The following is a 15,205-nucleotide window of genomic DNA, read 5'->3' on the forward strand; positions in this document are numbered from 1 at the left end:
TATTTTATTGATGGATACCACAGCCAAGCACAATCCTATCTTCACTGCAGCTGTGGATGAGGTTTAGGTTTCATGAGAACCACCTGACTCTAGACCTAATCACAGGCTTGGTCCAAACATGGACTAAAGAACTGAATACCAGAGCTAAGGTGGGTGTGACTGGCCTTGGCCATAAGGCAGCAATATTCCAAAGTTTTTCATCAAAGGGAAAACTCCCCAGTGGCTGGAGTCATACCTCACACAAAGGAGATCACTGTTGATGTTCGCAACGCTATTACAGCACCAGCAATCGGGGTTCAATTCCCGCCACAGTCTGTAAGGAGTTTGTACGTTCTCCCCGTGACTGCGTGGGTTTCCTCCCACATTCCAAAGACATAAGGGTTAGTAGGTTAACAAGGATGTAATTGGGCGGCGCGGGTTTGTTGGGCCGGAAGGGCCTGTTACCATAGAAACATAGAAAACCTGCAGCACAATTCAGGCCCTTCGGCCCACAAAGCTGTGCCAAACATGTCCCTACTTTAGAAATTACTAGACTTAACCATAGCCCTCTATTTTTCTAAGCTCCATGTACCTATCCAAAACTCTCTTAAAAGTCACTATCGTATCCACCTCCACTCACCGTTGTCGAGTAAAAAATTTACCTCTGACATCTCCTCTATATCTACTCCCCAGCACCATGCTGTATAAATAAAATAAAGTCTTAAAGCAGTGTCTTAGGGCCAATCATCTTAAGTTACTTTATCAAGGATCTTCCTTCCATTATAAGGTCAGAAATAGGGATGTCCACTGATGATTATATCATGTTTAATTCAATTTGCAACTCCCTCCCCAAATGAAGCAGCCTATGCCTCCATGCAGCAAGAACTTGGCAACATTCAGGCATGGGCTGATATTCACAAGTAACACTTGTGCTATTAAATTGCCAGGCAATAATCATCAAAAGAGAGTCTAACTATCTACCCTTGACTTTCGATGGCATTACCATTACTGAGTCCCCTACCATCAATATTCTGGAGTCACTGCTGACCAGAAACTCAACCAGAACAGCTTTAGTAATACTGTGGCCACAAGAGCAGGTTGGCAGCTGAGTATCTTGTAGCAAGTGACTCACCTCTTGACATCACAAAGCCTTTCCACCGCCTACGTCACAGGTCAGGAGTGTGTTAGGACATGCTCTACTTGTGTGAATGAGAGCAGCTTCAACAACTCTCAAGAAGCTTGGCATCATTCATGATACAGAAGCTCACTTGATTGTTGCAAAGTCCACACCATAACTTTTCATTCCTTCCAGCGTTGTAAACAAGTTACAAAATGCACTGGAACTGCTGACTGAGACCTACACCTGCCAAGGTCACAATCTACCACCAAGAAGGATGAGGGCTTCAAATGCATTGGAACACCATCACCTACATGTTTCCCTCCAATATTTCACTGGTCCTTTATGCTGCTGGGTCTAAATTTTGGAGTTCACTGCACCTTAGCATTAATAGAAGTACCTCCATTGTTTCAAGAAAGTGGTTCATCATCATCTTATCAAGGGCAGTTAGGGATTGGCAGTAAGTGCTGGAATACTAACAATGCCAAGATCCTGAAAAATAATGAAAAACAAACCAGGCACCTTACTATGCAAAGACTAGCAATTGAACCTGAAACCTTCTTGATCTCTGTGATTCAATATATTATTCCAGAGAACTACATGAGATGAGGATTAATTGACATTAGTGCAGAAAATAATTTCCAATTTTGGACAACAAATATCAATATCAACTACTTCCAGATCATGCTGAGTTGAGTTTTGCTCAGTCTGACCCAGCATGACTTAAGAGTCTGGGAGTACTAGGTACTATAAGAGGATTCTTCCATATTCAAATCTTGCTTGCTTTTTTGAGATTGAGACTTGTATTTTTAATTCAATTTCTGCTTTTTTTACCTGCCCATTTTGATTCCTAATCAGTAGTTTGAGAAACCTGGAAAAACCAATCACATCAACATTGTATTAACATCATAGTATGTTTGCCAATGGGGGTTGCTTTCTGAAAAATAGGCTTATCAGCATTGTACAACTCAAACATTGATTCAAGTGGTTTAAAGAGCAAACTTACCTATTGCACAGGAGTGAAAACTGCACATTAAAACTCTTGGTCACTTGGTAGTTTAATGATTGCCTTTAAAATCTAGTGGAGGTTTACAGATCCATTTTTTTTACTTCATATGAATGCAATTTCACACCATAAATCAAACATAAATGAAGCAATTAAATACACCTGTAATAATAGAAAATGTAAAACATGGTAGGAGATTATTTGGCCCATTGTGTCTTTGTCAGTGGAAAAGGAGCCCGTCCCTCACCTAATCCCACCTTCCATATATCTGCAGGTCATGTTTCTTCAAGTACATATCCAAGTACTTGTTTTAGTACTTTTAATTGTTACAAGTAGTCCATACTGAAGGAATAGGATCAAAAATGGAATACTTAGCAGTGATAGGCTACATTTAATTCAGAAATACCTCCTACAAATCTAAGGAGATGGAAAGTGTTTAAAAATAATGTATCACCCTTTTCACAAAATTTACAGTCACAGTCTAAGAAGATTGTGGGAACGCACTTGGAAGTAATTTGATTCATAGGGTGAAATTGTATTTAATCAACACCTCAACCACCGATGAAAAAGACAAACATTCAACCCAAGCGAGTAATGATGTCAAAGCAATATTCCAGAAATACAAGGATTTTTCTCGACAATTTGAAACAAAATAACGCGTGAATGGTTTAGAAAAGATAAACAACTCAAACAAAAAACTTTTGCATTAAACTCAGCGAAGCTTCATGTACAGTATATAATGCATCGGGAAACTTGTCAGCAAGAATTCTAAGGAGTTTCTGAATGATCTATTACTATTTTGCGGTTGTTCCAGCATTTAGGTAGTGTATTTAAGAACCCATCTTGTGCAAGGAAGTCAAAACATTGTAATAACCTGAACTTGAACAGTAGTAAAAGTAAAATGAATATACAGCTAAAAGCTACTAAAAGCAGTGGATTTGCTTCATTACACATTAATTTTCATGATACAATAGAAGAGCTTAATGTCATAAGAAGGTAGATATAATATTGTATTGTTTACAAACCCCCTGTTAAACATATAGCCAACTACCGAAACAGCAATCTGTTTGAATGCTTCTTCCTCTAAGTAAGCACTAATGACTTTAAAACTTCTAAAACTTTATTTACAGCATGGTAGCAGGCCCTTCCGGTCGAACGAGTCTATGCCGCCCATTTAAACCCATGTTAACCTACCCATACATCTTTGGAATGTGGGAGGAAACTGGAGCACCCGGAAGAAACACACGCAGACACAGGGAGAACATAAAAACTCCTTACAGACAGCGACGGGATTTGCACCCCGATTGCTGGCGCTGTAATAACGTCACGCTAATTGCTTTCTCAATCTATGTAAAATAAGTTTGTCATCAGAGGATCTTTGAACCGAAATGTTAGCTCTTTTTCTCTTTCTACAGATGCTGCCTGACCTGCTGAGTGTTCCTAGCGATTCTGTTTTTATTTTAGTTTTCGAGCATCTGAATATTTTTGATTTTCATTTACTGTCATCCTCACTTTTAAGTTTAGAAGGCTCAGTTTTAGCAGCCAAACCACCTCCAAAAGGTTAGATATTCTACATATATTTCCAGGTTAATCATTTTCTTTATTTCCATATATTTAAAATTGATACGACAGTTATGATTTTGAACCTCTTTTTAAATTTTCTTTGAGTTGCAGTAACAGAGCCTTATTTATGGTTCCTCCTAGTTTCGCTGAGAATATGGGGGTCGACAATCTGTTTACTTACCCTTCTTGATGGAAAGTGCTGTTGAAATAGGTTTGCTGCGCTGCCACAGTTTTGTGGATTGAACACATGGTGAGCACATTGTGTGAATGGTGGAGATGGTAAATACTGAGTTCAGTAGTGAGGTTACGGATCAAATGAATTGTTTTGTTCTGAATGGTGTCAAGCTTCATTGTTGTCGCATGTTGCAACAACATCCTCCAAGTGATCGGTACTTCAATAGACTTCTAATTTGAACCTTGTAGATGGTGGAGGGGAATTGAAGGAAAGGAAGTGAATCTCTTGTCGTGGAGTTCTCAGCTTCAATGCTTTAGTCACAATGTCGATATAGGTGGTCCAGTTCATGGTTGATGGTGACTACTAGGATATTGATGGTTGAAGTCTTAATGCTGATGGTGTAGGATGTGGACTGATGATTGGTCATTGTGGGTCATTGTAGATTGATGATGATGGTTGGATCTTTTCTTATTGGAAACAAATTTTTTACATGTACAAATCATATTTATGCGTATTAGTGAAGCCAACAAGTTTTCAGATGGAGCCTGCTAAAAAACAGCCAACAAACAACCTACAATAATACTCTGTCACAGTAATTATAACCACAAATATAACTTTTACTTGCTAGTTCTTCCTGTACTTGCATTGTGTTGCAACCCAGGTATATATAATCTTCTTTGGCAGTTACTTGGAATTGAAGATGACTTACTTCCACTGCAGTTTTGTGGATCAACCTTGCAAAGATTTCTAAGAAAAATACGCAGTAATATACTAAAGGCAGATATATGCATTAGCCTTCGGAACTCATAGTTCAAGTGAAATAAAAAGTAACATCTGGCACTTTACTTCCTGCCTTTGATAACATGGTCTTTCCAAATACAGGAGTCAGGATTTCTAAACGGATTTGTATAACATACTTCTATCATCCTTTTGCTTTTCTACAAATAAATTCTCCAAAGATAAAATTCCTGAGGCTGAGTATATGTAGATCAAGCTTAAAACACTAAGTTAAACAGTAATGCATATCTGCATGAACACATCCAGAGATTTTAGTTAACAGTAATTACAATCTATATCCTTAAAGGAACCAATTCACCTTAGCAATAAAACACATTTTGTGTTACATCATGTTAATATCTTGTTATCATTAGCAAATAATTTGACTACTAATAGCAACATGAAGACTGAAAATACCATGGAGTTATTTTTATATAGATCTCAAGAAAAAGGTAAAGCATGATTTTCCTTTCCAGAGCTAACTGGGACAAATCAGAAATTATTAACGTTATGGAATATTTTCTTATGTTGAGGATGCCTTAGGGCTATGTATTTTGTTGAGTCCTTTTTGATACATTCATGGCAAATGGGATATAGATTTTCCTCTGGCTGTAATGAGTCCATAGCAACCATTTGATGGAACATGACAGAGTGATATGCTAATACCTTGGGATTCCAAGGAGTTTAATCAGAAGCCTTCCTATAAATCTGCTTGCAATGTCATGAAAACAATCAATTAAAGATGCTTGGAAATACAGATGAAAGGAATTGTGTTTAGGAAGCATTACCTATAGGGCTAGGTTAACATTTGATGACTTTTATTTATTAGCATGTGATATCTTGTTGTTAATTACTCTCAATAACCTTAAAAATTATTTTTACTTCCAAGTTATTTCTGTCCTCATGCTTAGTTGCAACCAATATCAATATAATGTTCGTCTTTAGCAGTCCCTTGGATCGAGGATTACCTGCTCTCACTCTGGTTTTGTGGGTTTTGAGGTGACTAAAGAAGCCAATGTGAGAATCATAGATTCCTCCACAGACGGGGCAGGTTGGCAGCTGTTAGTGTGGTTGAGTGGATAGTTGGTGAGGTGAAGAGCTCCTTTTACCACTTATGCACGTTTGTATGCTCCTGATGCATGGCCTCAAGTTTCTCAATGCTATCCTGAATGCTCCTTCTCCACTTTGAAGAGTCAGAGGCTGGAAATTCCCAGTCAGTGGGGAAGTTGCATTTCTTTAAGGAGACTTTGAGCACTTCCATGAATCTTTACCTCTGTCTGCCTGGTAATCTCCTCCCATGACAAAACTCGGAATACAGCAGCTGGTGTCGGGCACGTGAGGAATGTGGATTTTCCCCTGTAGCCGGATGAGTGAAGATCAACATACGATGGCTCACTCCACTGGATTCCAAGTTATTGGAATGCTTTCCATCTTTTATCATTTTGCAAATCTGCTTTAGGTAAAATGTTGAATTTTAGTAGAATCCACCATATCAATCTTTTCCAACTGCTTAATTTTTCTTCTTAATAAACATGAGTTGTAGATAACCTGTCATATAGCCTGATAGAATGATTTTCTCTTTTTAACAGGAGACTGGGAGACCAGCAGCCAAATTCAGTAATCAGTAGTTTTATAAAAAGTTAGCTAAAATTCCCCAATGCTAATAGAGGTAAATTCTAATTAAAAAATTTGACTTTCAAATTTTATTAACTGTGATTGATTTTCTTATTAGTCACTTGTAACCTTGGTACCATATTTGACTCTGCAGTGAGCTTTGGACCACAATTCTGCACTGTCTTTTTCCACCGCCTCATTCCCCAAGGCCTAATTCATCCGTCTCAGCTCATCTGCAACTGAAACCCACCTCCAAATCTTTGTTATTCTTATACTTGAGAATTCCAAAGCGCAAAATGCTGGTCTCCTGTTCTCTAATCTCCATGAATTTGAAGTCATCTAAAAGTTGGCTGCCCATGTCCTGAGCTACACCATCCCATTCAATCATCTCCCACGTGCTGTACTGATGCCTGGTTAAGCAGTACCTCAATTTCAAAATTTTTGTCCTTGTTTTCAAATCCCTCCATGGCTTGCCTTTCCTTCTCTCTCTAAATTCTTTCCAATCTACAACCTTTTGAGATATCTGAACTCCAATTCTGCCATCTTGGTCACCCACAAATTTAGTTTTTCCATCTCTGGTTGCCGTGTCTTTCTCTGCTGTCTGTAATTTCTTCGCAAAATCTCTAACTCTCACTCTTGGTCTAAGACTTGTCTTAAAACCTACATCTGACCAAACTTGTGGTTATATCATACTATATGGCGCAGTATCACATTCCTTTCTGATAATATTCCAGTGAAGTGCTTTGGGACATTTTGCCATTAATAGTTAGATATAAGTAACGTTGTTGACATTGTTTGAAACATGTTGCAGATATATTTGATAATGGGAAGATACATATAATTTCAATGACAAAATTCTATATGACTTCAACATGTTGTCTGACTTGCTGAGTGTTTCTAGAATTTTCTGTTTTTATTTCAGATTTGCAGAATCTGCAGTTTTTTTATTTTCATTTACTAAACATATTTTTTCATCACTGCAGAAATGATGTACAACTATTCATTATACAATCATTACAAAAGAAGATTTCAAGGGAAGTTCAGAATGAACATGCATTTATCACTATGTAAGAATCATATTCATGCATCAACATTCCACAATTAAAATTTTGATTCTACTGATACTGATCTTGTACTCCAGAATCCTCACCTTTATAATTACTGGATTTTATTATTAACTCAATCAGCAAAACACATAAAAAAATCCCAGAATTTATCTCCATAGTGTTCCTTGGCATTGAACTGTTGCTATTGAATTATTAGCTCCAATTGCAATGGTACTTAACTGCAATATAATAAAACTTAATACAATAGATTTAACATGAATGTTCTGCTCGAGTCTTTTCAAAATAAATTGTTTTGTTCTGAATGGTGTCAAGCTTCACTAAATTCGAATTAAGCTTCCCAAAATGGTTCAAGGAAGTGAGGGTTGGGCTAAGAGATACTGGAATATCAAGAAGCCTTGGTATGGTGGGTTTTGTGGGGACTGAGGGAAGATGGATATTGGGAGGGTGCAGAAGGTTCTCAACTTGAAAGTCTGGCCATACTTATTGTTTTGTTCAGCTCGGAAGTTTGTAATTCCATTAGGATTTCCTGGTTGGCAATGGAGATTACCAACCTGATAGCCCCAAGACTCAAGCCCTGCAGTTGACTCTGACTTTAGTGCACTTATACTGGACATTAGGCCCTATTACCATTGTATTTCTTCTCATCTGTTTAAATGGCCCCAAGCAGGAAATACCGATTTGCCCAAGGCTGGATAGATTCAACATCTTTGGCAATAGTGCTGCAGTTAAGCAAATGTTCAGGAGGTGTAGATGACCAGAGGAGTTTTAATGGCCAGGATAACTGATTCTTATATTTTTCAGAGCATAATTGAAGGTATATTGAGCCTTAACAAGGTTGTTAGTCCAAAATAGGTGATCTTTACAGAAGTTACATGGTAGTTGACAGTGCATGGATGTAACTCTTGTTGTGTTGATTCAGTTTGTCACTTTCTTGATTTCCAGTAGCAGGGGCCATCTGAGGATGCAGAGAAAGATTGTGCTGGAATGCTGAATGCTAAGGGTTAGCTCAGCATAGAATCATAGAACAGTACAGCACAATACGGGTCCTTTAGCCCACAATGTTGTGCTGACCTTTAAACCTTGCCTAAGACTATCTAACCCCCTTCCTCCCACATGAACTGCTGTAGAATCAATGGGCAGGGAATCGAAGAGCTGACAAAGGCTAAGGCGAACACCCTCTGAGAAGAAAAGCCCACAGGTATTGGGAGTTAAGAGAGTAAACGCTGGTGGGGTTTCCAGAGGATCTGCCTCACCCACCTCAGTCTTCCCTAAATTTAATTGGAGGAAATTTCTGTTCATTCAATTTTGGAATAGTCTGACAATTCAGAAAACAGAGGTGTCAAGGAAGACCTAAAATTCAAGTTTCTTAAACTAAGAGTCATCATGACCTTCAACTTGCAGTTCAATTTTTTTCCAGCTTGCAATTTGTATTGAACACTGGAAAATAATCAGCATTAAACTTGATTTTATTATCTATTTGCAACATTTTCAGTTTCTCTTTGGTCCCATCAACACATGCAAATAATTTTTGTGCTGCAGTGAAGATATGGTTATTCTTAGTCATGGGTTACATCTCTGGAGAAAGTAAGTAAAACGGAATGCAGCAGAAAGCAACTAGAAAAAAAACACTGGAAGGCACAAAAATGGAAGGAACCTGCGCTTGTTAAATTAATGTCCTCCCTGGGTAGAGCATGCCATTTTTATTTTAAGTTCTGCTAATCCAGAATGTCTGAATACAAATTTTGCAATATTCTAACAAAGATGTAATTTTGCATTTCCAAGCACCACTGATTTTCCCCTCAATGATTACAAAATATGCTAAATATGTTAATTTTAGTAACTTGTATTGTTCATAAATGTGGCCATACAAATATCAGTACTTCTAAAATTGCTATAATCAGTCTGAAGACTTCCAATGTCGTATTTCACTGTGTTCTTTAGGCTTAGGGACCTTGTTAATTGTGGTTCCACATGTCCATATAATACTCATTCACTAATGTAACCCAGATTCTTTTCATATTGCCAGTTTTCATTTATTAGAGTGGATGGGGGCAGCGCAGGGTTAAGGTGGATTTCTATAATTGCTGGCATTATTTAATTGTCTAAGATAGCCCTACCTCTAGAAGAAAATTCAGGGAGATTGTAAACAAGCTGGATGATTTCCTGTGAAAATGTAATTGGGAAGTCATACTTATTCATATACCTGCCCCATCTGTGGAGGAGTCTACAATGCCCACATTGGTCAAAATTAAATGTGGACCAAATTTCATTACACTAAAAAAAAGCACCAATGCAACACAATATAAACATACTCTCTGCTGCTGTTACCTATAAATGTGGTCCTATTATAGTTCTGATTGTCAAATGACATTCTATGACTTCAAGTCAATTATTCATCACTCCAAAATCTCATTTTCATTTACAGGGCTAGAAGAAAAAGACAAGTTTTGTAAGGTTTTCATAATTTATGAAAAAAATATTTTTCTTGACTTTGAAACTTAGCATGAAAGGTGTAGCATCACAACTTTTCCACGTCAACAAGCATTTTCTGATTATTTTAACAATGAAATTTACAATCACTGAAAATTCAAGGGCCTTTTCACCTAAAATTGATAGGGCTTATTAAAGTTGTATAACATCACTACTGTGGAGCTGATCACTAAAGTAAATTCTGAGTATTGTTGGAGCTGCAATCATCCAGCAAGTAGATTCTTCCATCACACTTATGCCTTGATGATCATGGAACAGCTTTGGAGAGTCAGGCATGTACTCAACACGATATCCAGTTGCTGACCTGCTTTTGTACTGGTCTTTTAAATTTCCAGTCAGTAATTATCTTCTGCATGTTGATGATGGGGTATTTTGCAAAGGTGAGGCTATCAAAGGAGGTGATAATTTGTCCTCTTATTGGAAAGGGTCATTGCCTGGCATTGAATGATACTTGCCACTCATCAGCCCAAACCTGAATGTGGTGCAGGGCTTTTGTATGTGGGCATGGCTGCTTCATTAACTGTGGAATTGCAAGTAAGTTGACCATTGTATAATCATCAGGGGATATTCCCACTTCTTACCTTATAATGGAGGGAATGTCATTGACAAAGCAATTGATGACAGGGTCTTGAATATTACCATCAGCAACACTTGCATTACTGTACTGGGAGCTGAGATGACTGCCTTCAAGAATCACAATCAACTTTCTTGTGCTGGGAATGACTCCAGCCAGGGGTGATTTAATTCTCAGTTTCCATTGACTTCAATTTTTATGGGCTCTCTAATGCCATTGAGTATGGCAAATGTTGCCTTGATATCAAATTCTGTGGTGGATGCCAAACAGCTTCTATAGGAAAGTGAACTGAATGGGGCAACTAGTCTCACTCATCACTCAAATAAAAATTAACCAATTTTCACATTGGAAATGAAACTACATTAATGATTCCTGTCTTAAGTGAAATGGTTTCTAGTCTTCAATTAATTTTATTTGGGTGTGAGATTTTATTCTATATAATTATGTGTTTTCATGAGAATTAATTTGTCCAGTGTTTCCTTTTGAAACAAGTGAGAATACTTTAAGTTGAAGTACTATTTTTCTCACTACACTCTCAGTTATAGTGAGGAATGTAATTATTTTATTACAACTCCTCAGATCTGAATTACAAGACAAAAATATTTAATGGTTTGCTGCCAGTCATGTGACAAAAAATGGAAAATTCATTGCTTTACAAATCTTTTCAATAATAAAACTAAACTTTAAGAAACTTAGCAGCTAAAACTGCTATTTGTAAATTAGACTCAATGTCAACTTAAATTGAATTTCAACGATAACTGAAACAGATACTGTACAACAAATGCCAACATATTCACAAACTAAATTGCAAATATCTTGGGAGACAAAAAGCAAGTCCCACAACAAAATCTGCATCATTACCATATTCAATCCAAAGTACAAAGCACACAGCTCTAACACTGATGCACATCGTTTTCTTAGTTTCAAATCTAAATTTTAATCCAAATTGCTCGGGAAGGTCCATCATAAAGTTAATAGCTGCAGTGGGCTGCAGCATGCATCCATTTCATTCAAGTACCGTTGAGTCACCGATGCGTGAAGAATCCCTGTGGGTGATTATATTTAAATGGCTTGATTCTATTAGGACCCCTAAAAGGAGAAGGAAGAAAGAGTGAAAGCATAAAGATCTCTGTACATCTGGGACTTCAGCAACTAATAAAACAAAGTAAATTAGCTAAATTAAAATAATTCAACATACTTCCTCTCCAGAATGATTAAATGCTTTCGGTATTCTTAAAGGTTCTCTTCCTCAATCATCCTTTTCCTTCAGGTTCGTGGGCTGCAATAATCCTCTCTCATTCAATTGCTACATTCATTCTAATGTGATCTAGGCCAGCACTTGCTGGTTGGTTCAATTGTGAGAACACCATTGCAAGATCTGCTCTCATGTATTCTATAGCAGAGTCATGGTGACTGATAAGAAATGTGAACACACAGGTCCCTACTCTGTCCAAGGTCACTACAGCCACCCTAGCTTCCTCCCCTGAATTCTCTCTTGGAGCACACATTATGTATGCATACAGCTCTGGTACCACATTCAAGTAGCCATCAACCATTTCTCCAAATAAAATTAGTAAAATGTAATTGGGAATCAAATTTAGGTCCTTGAAATTGTAAAATTATTATTATACACAAATCTAATCTACACATTTTAGTTCCTTTTTGAAGACTTGATATAGTTCAGGTTTGGAACTACACATAAAATTGCTGCAAAACACAAAAACAGCAATAAACAATGAATTTAACAAAATAAACAAAATGAAAATAGTCTGAAAGCGATCATTAAATGCTGCTTTGCAAGCTATTCAAGACCAATTTGTACTCAATGTATAATTAATTCATGTTTAATGAGATTGTACAGTGTCACATAGAATATGAAGGGTCTGGAATCATGAGTTATTCTTAGTTAGGATGGTGGTTGGAAGCTAACCTTATCCACAGCAAAAATCTGCAAAGTTTCTTCCTATTATTATCTAGGGACCAGGATTGAAATGTACTTTCTTTGACAATCATGATTTGGGCTCACAGCAATTACCTATTTCAATGCATTACCAGAACCATATGCACACATAATGTGCCCCAAGTGGGAATTAAGTGGAAAGGAGTACATTGGGGTGGATTTTTTAAAAAATTTAATGTAATTTCCTGAATTGAAGTACTAGATGAATGTATATTGGAGGAAATTATTTTATCTAGGATAGATTAAAAAAATTACCTAACAAGACGCAGAAACATCTTCTCTCGTGGGAATTCCTTTGGCCCTTCCACACTGTTATCATGAGTTTCTGTTTCCAGATATACATCCAAGCACATGCATAAACGCTGGACCTGATTCGTCAGCAGCTGATGGCCTGGCTTGGGACCCAGCAACTCCTTGAAATATACATTAACCTCACCTTCTATTGCCTGATAAAAAAAATCCAATACAAATAGTTAAAGTAAATATAATTGGAACCATTTTAGCACATTTTGAATGCTATTAATTTGTAGTTATGATAGTGATAGCAAATACAATAGGCAAAGCACAGTGATGCAATTTAACTTGCATTCTAACCTTGGAAAATTATTATCTGGCAAGAGCCAGTTTCTCATTCTGAAGGGTGCACAGCCGATATTGTTTTTCTCATTTGCTGCTGATACATCTACAGTTTATTTTCACACAGTCATTCTACTCTGACTGGTCCCCACTGCACTTACTGACAGCATTTGCTGTCTACTTTGGGTTCCTGATAATGTGGATGCCTCATTTGTGGTGCAATCTTTCCCTCTTCCCCCATTTGAAATACCTGAAATGTTTTTATTTGCCCTAACCATTTATCAACAGCATAGCAGAGCTTTCAGAAATGTGCAGTTGACATAAATTGTAATGGGAATGCTGCATCTATGTTCTTTACTTCTTTAGTATCAGTAAATAGAAAATTTAAACATTTGCATTTTTGAACAGTATGAATTTTCTATGAAAGCAACAAGGATGCATTTTATGCCTTCTACTCTGTTCTTTACCTCATACTTCATCGGCAAATACATTTTATAGGATCCTGATGCAGAAGTGAAAACTGGTAGGACTCTGAAAATGCAAGTACTTGTTTTTTGTAGTGAACAGCATGAATTCAGATGTTTAACTCATGGCGGAGAGGTTACCAAGACAGTGATGGTGACTAGGGAGAGGTTGGAGCTTCTGGTAGCGATGCACAGCTTGTGGTGGGTTTTGAAAATGAGTTTTGGAATGCTGGAATTGGCAAAAAGAGAGTTTGGGAGACATGACAGACAGGGAGTGAAGTACCTTGAAATGTTGGGGCTGCAGGATGCTCTCACTGTGATAGGATAGGTAAAAATGGAAACAACCAAGAAGACTTAGCTGTGCAATGGAGGAAATGTGTTGGAGAATAATGGTTTATTAATTCTGTTAAAGGTCAAAGAGAATGAAGAAAGAAAATAGACTGCTACCTGCCATACAGAATTATGACTTTGATTCTGACGGTATCAGTGTTGTGGCAGGGATACATAGCTGGTTGGAGTGGTTCAAACTTGGTGCAGTGAAAAGTATTGGCATGAATTTGTGAAGCTACACGTTCAAGGACTTTGAAAAGGGAGATTGGAGATGAACTGGTAGTTTACAAGGACAGAAAGGCTGAAAGATTTTTCTCCCCACCCCCAAGAGGGAGGTGATGAGTTAGTTCTGAAAGCAATATTGATGGTCTATGGGGAGATATTAAATATTACAGGAGTGCTGCAGTGAAGCCCAGTGATAGGCACTTTGGTGGAGAAGAACCACATTACTGTTTCTCTGCACTAATTTCAAAAATAAAGTTGCATTACTTAAACATTATCAGATGGATGACAGCTTTCTAGTTTCCAAATGTTGCTTGCAGAGGGTTACAAGCTTGGAGACTGTATGTTAAAGCAAGAAAATTCCACTCAACATTGTGGGACTGGGAACTTGGTAAGAATTCCAGCCCAAAAAAAAGCATAAGCCTACGCAAAGCAAAACTGGTGTAAGAATTTCCCAGTGTCTCAGCTTAGTGATTTTTTGAAAAGCTATTCAATACAAATTTTGTCATCTAGTGATTTGAAAATGAATTAAAAAAATTAAAGCAGCTTTTATTTAACTGCGCAGTAGCAAGTGAATGTGTTGTTAGTTGATTTCAGAAACTTTTGAAAGGAAAATTAAAAAATAATTATATACTCAGATTTTTATTATTCTAAAACTTGCAACTAAATCATGTATGTGATTCAGACTATGATAGGTTGGGTCCTAAACTTCTACATCATAAAACAGTTAGCAATTTAACACCTTACCTTTAGATTATCATCATTACGACTTGATTTCTCTCCCTTCCAATTTAAACATATACTGAAGATGGGGGGGATGGTTGAATAACCTGGATTCAACACTACAGCCACATGAAGCTTTGCTAAGTATATAAAAAAAGCTTTTCAGTAAACACAGCAGTTGTTTAATCATAGACAAACTCATCCTCTACAGCAAGTTGCAATTGTCAGAGCTTTGTTTATTGTTTCTTACAATTTGGAGTTTTTCAACAGGACCATTATATCTATATGTGCTTTGAAAACTAACTTGTTTTCTCTCTTTCCCAGTTCTAATGAAAGGTCTTGATTCTGTAACATTGACAGTTTCTCTTTCCATAGGTACTGCCTGACCTGCTATGTGCTTCCAACATTTTGTGTTCATATTTGACCTTTCCAGCATTTCCAATTTTTTAAATTTTCATTATGCCTCTTCATATTTTAATACCATTTTTGTATTGGCCTTTGTCCCTCACATACCAGAAACTATAGCAGCATTTTGATATTATGGTTACAGTACAGTTCAGTACAGGGC

General features: G+C 37.2%; 1 protein-coding gene across 2 annotated transcripts in view; it reads right to left on the bottom strand.

Annotated features, from left to right (window-relative positions):
• Nucleotides 1–7,098: 7,098 nt before the first annotated feature.
• Nucleotides 7,099–15,205, bottom strand: part of thoc5 (THO complex 5) — a 35,772-nt gene continuing 27,665 nt past the window's right edge. Inside the window, exons 18-20 of one of the 2 annotated variants that reach the window (XM_052032410.1) lie at nt 14,662–14,777; nt 12,578–12,768; nt 7,099–11,451 (exon numbers count right to left, since the gene is read on the bottom strand). In XM_052032410.1, coding sequence (XP_051888370.1) covers nt 11,388–11,451; nt 12,578–12,768; nt 14,662–14,777 — 371 coding nt within the window. In that variant the 3' untranslated portion in view covers nt 7,099–11,387. The remainder of the gene's footprint in view (nt 11,452–12,577; nt 12,769–14,661; nt 14,778–15,205) is intronic. The other variant, XM_052032411.1, reaches the window with a different exon arrangement.

The sequence above is a fragment of the Pristis pectinata genome, chromosome 17 (assembly GCF_009764475.1).
Source record: "Pristis pectinata isolate sPriPec2 chromosome 17, sPriPec2.1.pri, whole genome shotgun sequence".
Taxonomy (NCBI): domain Eukaryota; kingdom Metazoa; phylum Chordata; class Chondrichthyes; order Rhinopristiformes; family Pristidae; genus Pristis; species Pristis pectinata.